The following is a 7,891-nucleotide window of genomic DNA, read 5'->3' as shown; positions in this document are numbered from 1 at the left end:
CGAATTGCTGACCTAAAGGTTGGCAGTTCGAATCCATGGGACGGGGTGAGCTCCCGCTGTTAGCCCTAGGTCCTGCCAGCCTAGCAGTGCGAAAAAATGCAAATGTGAGTAGATCAATAGGTAAAGGATGGAAAAGGTAAAAAGACACTCGAAACAATCATGCCAGCCACACGACCAGGAGGTGTCTATGGTTAATGCAGGCTCCTCGACCTGGAAATGGAGAAGAGTGCCTCTCCCCGAGCCAGAGATGAGCACCACCTCCAGAGCCGGAAATGAAAGGAGAAGACTTTGCCTTTGTTTTTTGCGTCTCATTGTATTTCATTGTATAGGAGCCCCTGGTGGCCCGGCGGGTTAAACCGCTGAGCTGCTGAACGTGCTGACCAAAAGGTCACTGCTTTGAATCTGGAGAGTGGGGTGAGCTCCTGCTGTTAGCCCCAGCTTCTGCCAACCTAGCAATTCAAAAACATACAAATGTAAGTAATAATAATAACATCTTATTTATATTTATTTATATTCCGCTCTATCTCCCCGAAGGGACTCAGGGCGGATCACAGTACACATACACGGCAAACATTACATGCCGTTTTGGACAGACAGGACAGCACAAGATAGAACAGAGGTAGGCCGGGCTGTGGCGCAGGCTGGTGAGCAGCCAGCTGCAAGAAATCACTCTGACCAAGAGGTCATGAGTTCGAGGCCAGCTCGGAGCCTGCGTTTGTCTCTGTTTTTGTTCTATGTTAAGGCATTGAATGTTTGCCTTATATGTATATAATGTGATCCGCCCTGAGTCCCCTTCGGGGTGAGAAGGGCGGAATATAAATACTGTAAATAAAATAAATAATAAATATATTGTGTTTTGAAGTCCAGCTTCGGTGTCTTGGTTATGCTCAGATGCAGCTACAACAGGGTGCTGCTGCTCCATTCTCTATAACAAAGAGCCATCAGGATTTCCTCCTTCCTTTCGATCACCGGTCACCGGCATTTTATGGTGTTCTAAAATACATCCCTCGCTAAATTAGTGGCACCTAATTTCTCTACTCACAGCTCAGCTGCTTTCGAACTGCTTAGGTGAACAGTGAGCAGGGCTTGACAGTCAGGAGCTCACCCCGACCGGGCTTCGAACTAACCACCTTTCAGTTGGCAGATCTTATTACTGCTGGTGATTTACTAGCTGTGTTACAGCCTAGCCCTTAGATCAATAGGTACGGCTCCGGCAGGAAGGTAATGGCGCTCCATGCCGTCATGCCAGCCACATAACCTTGGAGGTGTCTATGGACAACACCGGCTCTTTGGCTTAGAAATGGAGATGAGCACCAATCCCCAGAGTCGGACACAACTAGACTTTATGTCGGGGAAAACCTTTACCTTTACTTGTATTTCATTGTAACAAGGCATTGAATGTTTGCCTGTGTCTGTTTATATGCCGTAATCCACTCTGGGTCCCTTGGGGAGAAGGGCGGAATATAAATACAGTAGAGTCTCACTTATCCAAGCTAAACGGGCCGGCAGAAGCTTGGATAAGCGACTATCTTGGATAATAAGGAGGGATTAAGGAAAAGCCTATTAAACATCAAATTAGGTTATGATTTTACAAATTAAGCACCAAAACATCATGTTAGACAACAAATTTGACAGAAAAATTTGTTCAATACGCAGTAATGTTATGTTGTAATGACTGTATTTATGAATTTAGCACCAAAATATCATGATGTATTGAAAACATTGACTACAAAAATGGCTTGGATAATCCAGAAGCTTGGATAAGCGAGGCTTGGATAAGTGAGACTCTACTGTATAAACATTTCTCGCTTTATGTTGAAATCATGGTATACACACATTTTTACTTATTTGATTGCTGCTCTGGAACTGCATTTACAGTAGAGTCTCACTTATCCAAGCTTCTCTTATCCAAGGTTCTGTATTATCCAAGGCAGTCTGCCTTTTAATAGTCAATGTTTTTGTAGTCAATGTTGCAATGTTTTGGTGCTAAATTCGTAAATACAGTAATTACTACATAACATGACTGTGTATTGAGCTGCTTTTTCTGTCAATTTCTTGTAAAACATGATGTTTTGGTGCTTAATTTGTAAAATCATAATGTAATTTTATGTTTAATAGGCTTTTTTCTTAATCCCTCCTTATTATCCAACACTTTCACTTATCCAATGTTTTGCCAGCCCATTTATCTTGGATAAGTGAGACTCTACTGTACATTTTTTTTGGTATCAATACTTCAACTTACAATTGTGGCTTTCATATTGCAGGAGAATTCTGTCTTTTTGTTGTTGATCGATAAAATGTGAACAGAACATCGCTGGGAACTTGTTATGTGCTTTTAATATATATAAAACAATTATTTTTTCCCCTTTTAACACTACTGTTATCATAAAGTCACTAAAAACCTTTATTGCTTGATTATGAGTAGTGATCCATTGCAATGCTGTCCTGGTGTTAAAGTAATTATATAACTTTTCTTGAGAGAATATATAAATAAATACTACTTGTCTGGAAATATAAATATAACAGTAACGATACATACTGACATTCAAATCAGAAAGAACTATATACAGTAGAGTCTCACTTATCCAAGCTTCACTTATCCAAGGTTCTGGATTATCCAATGCATTTTTGTAGTCAATGTTTTCAATATATCGTGATATTTTGGTGCTAAATTCGTAAATACAGTAATTACAACATAACATTACTGTGTATTGAACTACTTTTTCTGTCAAATTTGTTGTATAACATGATGTTTTCGTGGTTCATTTGTAAAATCATAACCTAATTTGATGTTTAATAGGCTTTTCCTTAATCCCTCCCTATTATCCAAGATATCTGCTTATCCAAGGTTCTGCCAGCCCATTTAGCTTGGATAAGTGAGACTCTACTGTATAATCATTTCAGAAGCTGAAATTCTTTCCTATCAAAAGTTGTTTTAATGGTTTGACGTGTCACTGTGGAATAACAAAACTTTATAAACCGTTCTTGAAAATAAACCTACGAGTTATAGTTCTTAGGCAGTATAAAAATTTTATATCAAAAAAGCCTCCAATGAGAAGAAATAGAAATTCTTTTTTTTAGGGAAAGAAAACCGGTTTCTTCTTTCTTTCCCTGTGCCCCTTGCAAATATTGGAAGTATCATCTGCTTCAACATCGGCAGTGGTCGGTGTATTTTACTAAATACCACCTGGTGCCCAGGAACTTCCATAGGTGTAGTACTGCTAGGAAGCAGCCAGTCTTGGAAGCTGCAAGGCCATTCAATGCTAATGAAGGAGTCCAATGGCAACATCTACACCTGCCTACAACAGACAAGAGTTCTTTCTCCCACCCTGGACATTATTCCACAGATATATAAACCCCACTTGTCTAGTTTCCAAGAAACTTCACAACCTCTGAGGATGCCTGCCATAGATGTGGGCGAAACGTCAGGAGAGAATGCTTCTGGAACATGGCCAGACAGCCCAGAAAACACACTGCTAGGACCGATTGGTACATGTTGGCATACTGACCCTGCTGCGACTCCATGAAAACACTGGAACCTATGGCACTGGAAATGCAGCACTTACTAAACTTTCCGCACTTGGTGGTTGTATTCTTCCTATATTGGTACTTAACTTTTCTCCTTTGGAGTTTATCTTTCTTAGACATTTGTTGTTTTTTTAATTGTTCAACAGGTTTCTTGGTTGTTTCCCAAACTGGTGGAGTTGGACTGACAGCTGAAGATGGATTTGTGGTTCTCTATTATTGTTTTCACAAGTCCTAACAACTGGTCCAGTTTTGTTTCTGTTTCTTGAAACTTTGCTCTGCTCTCCTCCAGTAATTTAGAGAGACTCTGTAACGTGGTCCTGTCCTCCACTTAAAGAGCTGGGCATGTTTAGCCTGCAAAAGAGAAGGCTGAGAGAGAGGAGACATGATGAGGGCCAGGGATCAAGATGTGTCCAGAGGAGGGCGACTCGAAGGGTCAGGGGTCTGGAGAACAATCCCCATGAGGAGTGGCTGAAAGAGCTGGGCCTGTTTAGCCTGCAGAAGAGAAGGCTGAGAAAGAGGAGACATGGTGAGGGCCACGGATCAAGATATGAGAGGGGGAAGTCATAGGGAGGCGGGAGCTAGCTTAGTTTCTGCTGCCCTGGAGACTAGGACGCAATGGAACAAGGGCTTCAAACTACAGGAAAGGAAGGAGATTCCACCTGAACATGAGGAAGAACTTCCTCACTGTGAGAAGGGCTGTTCAGCAGTGGAACTCTCTGCCTCGAAGTGTGGTGGAGGCTCCTTCTCTGGAGGCTTTTAAGAAGAGACTGGATGGCCATCTGTCAGGGGTGCTTTGAATGCGATTTTCCTGCTTCTTGGCAGAATGGGGTTGGACTAGATGACCCACAAGGTTTCTTCCAACTCTAGGATTCCATGATTCTATGATTCCACCATGTCATGCAGGATGGCTTCATGGTTTTGGTGGTTTTTTGGAGGGGGGTATCTGTTCATTTGGCATCATACGAGCGCTTTCCTGCGCTTTCCTCCTTGGCTCCTTGTTCTCATGTTATGCAAGTGTGTTCCTGGCGATAGTGGTGCCACAGTAGGGGCTCCTTCTTCTTCTGAAACAGAAAAATCATTTGATTTATTTCTTAAAATTACGAGATCTTTAACATGACAAATAGGACAGTATTTATACCTACTAAATCCATTATTATTATTATTATTATTATTATTATTATTATTATTATTATTATTGACACAACGACGTTGTATGACACAGCAAACAAGATAGATATGCTGGGTTTCGTTTCACAAAATCACAAGTCGAACACTTCCCAAGTGTCTAGGACTGTGTGATGTATTTTCTGATGATGTGTGCAGATCCCAGTAGGGTGGCCTTTTGCAGTTGGCAGATGGTGATTTTGTCAATGTCTATTGTTTCCAAATGCCGGCTGAGATCTTTTGGCACGGCACCCAGTGTGCCCATCACCACCGGGACCACCTGTACTGGTTTCTGCCAGAGTCTTTGCAGTTCAATCTTGAGGTCCTGATAGCGGCTGAGTTTTTCCTGTTGTTTTTCGTCAATGCGACTGTCACCTGGGATGGCAACATCAATTATCCAAACCTTGTTCTTTTCCACAACTGTGATGTCTGGTGTATTGTGTTCCAGAACTTTGTCAGTCTGGATTCGGAAGTCCCACAGTATCTTTGCGTGCTCATTTTCCAATACTTTTGCAGGTTTGTGATCCCACCAGTTCTTTACTGCTGGCAGGTGGTACTTGAGGCATAAGTTCCAATGAATCATTTGGGCCACATAGTTGTGCCTCTGTTTGTAGTCTGTCTGTGCAATTTTCTAACAGCAGCTGAGGATATGATCAATGGTTTCATCGGTTTCCTTGCACAGTCTGCACTTTGGGTCATCAGCTGATTTTTCGATCTTGGCCTTGATTGCCTTTGTTCTGATGGCTTGCTCCTGGGCTGCAAGGATCAGGCCTTCTGTCTCCTTCTTCAGGGTCCCATTCGTGAGCCAGAGCCAGGTCTTCTCTTTATCAGCTTTTCCTTCAATTTTGTCAAGGAACTTTCCATGCAATGTTTTGTTGTGCCAGCTGTCAGCTCTAGTTTGTAGTGTGGTTTTCTTGTACTGGTTTTTTGTCTGCTGTGCTTTGAGGAGTTTCTGATTTTTGACTTCAATCAAAGCAGGTTCTTCACTTTGCTTTACATCTTCTGCCAGGGCATGTTCTTCTTCTTTGACTGCTTGCTTTACTTGTAAGAGTCCTCTGCCCCCTGATCTTCTAGGCAGATATAGCTGGTCAACATCACTGCGAGGGTGCAGGGAATGATGAATGGTCATGAGTTTTCTTGTTTTTCTGTCCAAATTGTCCAGTTCCATCTGTGTCCAGTTTATGATGCCAGCAGTATATCTTATGACAGGTATGGCCCAGGTGTTTATGGCCTTTATGCTGTTGCCTCCATTGAGCTTGCTTTTGAGGTTATTATTATAATTATTATTATTATTGACACAAAGACAGAGTATGACACAGCAAACAAGATCTATTTGCTGGATTTCGTATCACAAAATCACAAGTCAAACACTTCCCAAGTGTGTTATCGAAGGCTTTCATGGCCGGGATCACAGGGTTGTTGTATGTCTTTCGGGCTGTGTGGCCATGTTCCAGAACATGGGCGAAACTTCAGGAGAGAATACTTCTAGAACATGGCCACACAGCCCGAAAGACATACAACAACCCTGCACTTCCCAAGTGTTTAGGACTGTGTGATGTATTTTCGGATGATGTGCGCAGATCCCAGTCGGGTGGCCTTTTGCAGTTAGCAGATCGTAATTTTGTCAATTATTTATTCTGTCAATAAATAATAATAATAAGCCGAGACACCTAATTTTGCCACAAAAAAACTGGGAAAACATTGACTCCTGTATAAGCCGAGATACCAATAAAATTACATTAATTGAGGCCTCAGTAGTTTAAATGTTTTTGAATCTTTACATAATTTAAAATATGACTGTTCAACTCTGATTAAATCATTATTTTCATCTTCTTCAATGTAAATGTGCTTATGTATCCTTTTGATAATAACAGAGTGAAATAATACATGTGATAATAATAATAAATGCAGTAAAATAATAAATGTATTAATAATAATAAAAATAGAGTCAAATATGTATTTATTTATTTATCTGCTACATTTATATGCCACCCTTCTCACCCCAAAGGGGACTCAGAGCGGCTTACAAATTAAATTTACATACAATATTTTTTTTTAAAAAAATAGTTTTTATTGTGCTTTTATCTATAATTATAGTGAAAGCGAGGAAAACAATTGTGTGTAGAAAGTGGGGTGAAAGTAGAGACCAGAGACCAAGAAGCAAAAGAAGATAAAACCAGGAGAGAAAAGATAAATAAATAATAAACTTTAAAAATAGGTGTGAAAAGAAAAAAAAAGAAAAAAAAGAAAAAAAAGAAAAGAAAAAATAAGGATAATAAAAAGAGAAGAAAAAAAAGAGAAAAAAGAAAGAAATTTACATACAATATTATATTATTAGCATAGTACAATACTGGCAATAAATTACTATATTGTACTATATTAATATATGGTCATATTATCAGTAATATTACATGTAAAATTTAATATATAATATTATTATATTGTATTATTAGTATTATATCGTATTACAATATAATATTATGAATAAATAAAATAAATGTAAAAGTAACAACAATAATAGAGTAAAATAATAAATGTAATAATAATAATTAATAGAGTAAAATAATAAATGTAACAATACCAATAATAACAGAGAAAATACGGTAATAAATATACCATATATACTTGAATAAGCCGACCTGAATATAAGCCCACCAGGAACCTCACCCGAGTATAAGCCGAAGAGGTTTTTTTCAGTCCTAAAAAAGGGCTGAAAAACTAGGCTTATACTCGAGCATATACAGTAACTTTATTTGCTGTGAATGTGTAATAATGGAAACAGAAATCAAATTTTAAAGACACATTTCCACCCTTAAATTAGGAATGAGTGTAACCACAGGTATGGGACCTTATAATTAGCTGGTAGCCTATCATCAAATAGTGTTTGTTGTTCCGAGGATATGTTCCTGAAACATGGTACAGTAGAGTCTCACTTATCCAACATAAACGGACCAGCAGAACGTTGGATAAGCGAATATGTTGGATAATAAGGAGAGATTAAGAAGCCTATTAAACATCAAACTGGGTTATGATTTTACCAATTAAGCACCAAAACATCATGTTGTACAACAAATTTGACAGAAAAAGTAGTTCAATACGCAGTAATGTTATGTTGTAATTACTGTATTTACGAATTTAGCACCAAAATATCATGATATATTGAAAACATTGACTACAAAAATGCGTTGGATAATCCAGA

At 39.1% G+C, this 7,891-nt stretch overlaps 1 protein-coding gene across 1 annotated transcript in view; it reads right to left on the bottom strand.

Moving 5' to 3' along the window:
• Positions 1 to 2,318: 2,318 nt before the first annotated feature.
• The window catches only part of LOC100566453 (uncharacterized), a 44,190-nt gene continuing 38,617 nt past the window's right edge, over positions 2,319 to 7,891 (bottom strand). The window contains exon 20 of the mRNA XM_003229000.4: positions 2,319 to 4,589. Coding sequence (XP_003229048.3) covers positions 4,486 to 4,589 — 104 coding nt within the window. The 3' untranslated portion in view covers positions 2,319 to 4,485. The remainder of the gene's footprint in view (positions 4,590 to 7,891) is intronic.

This window comes from Anolis carolinensis, chromosome 2, assembly GCF_035594765.1.
Source record: "Anolis carolinensis isolate JA03-04 chromosome 2, rAnoCar3.1.pri, whole genome shotgun sequence".
Lineage (NCBI taxonomy): Eukaryota > Metazoa > Chordata > Lepidosauria > Squamata > Dactyloidae > Anolis > Anolis carolinensis.
This window is presented reverse-complemented; position numbering and strand designations above follow the sequence as displayed.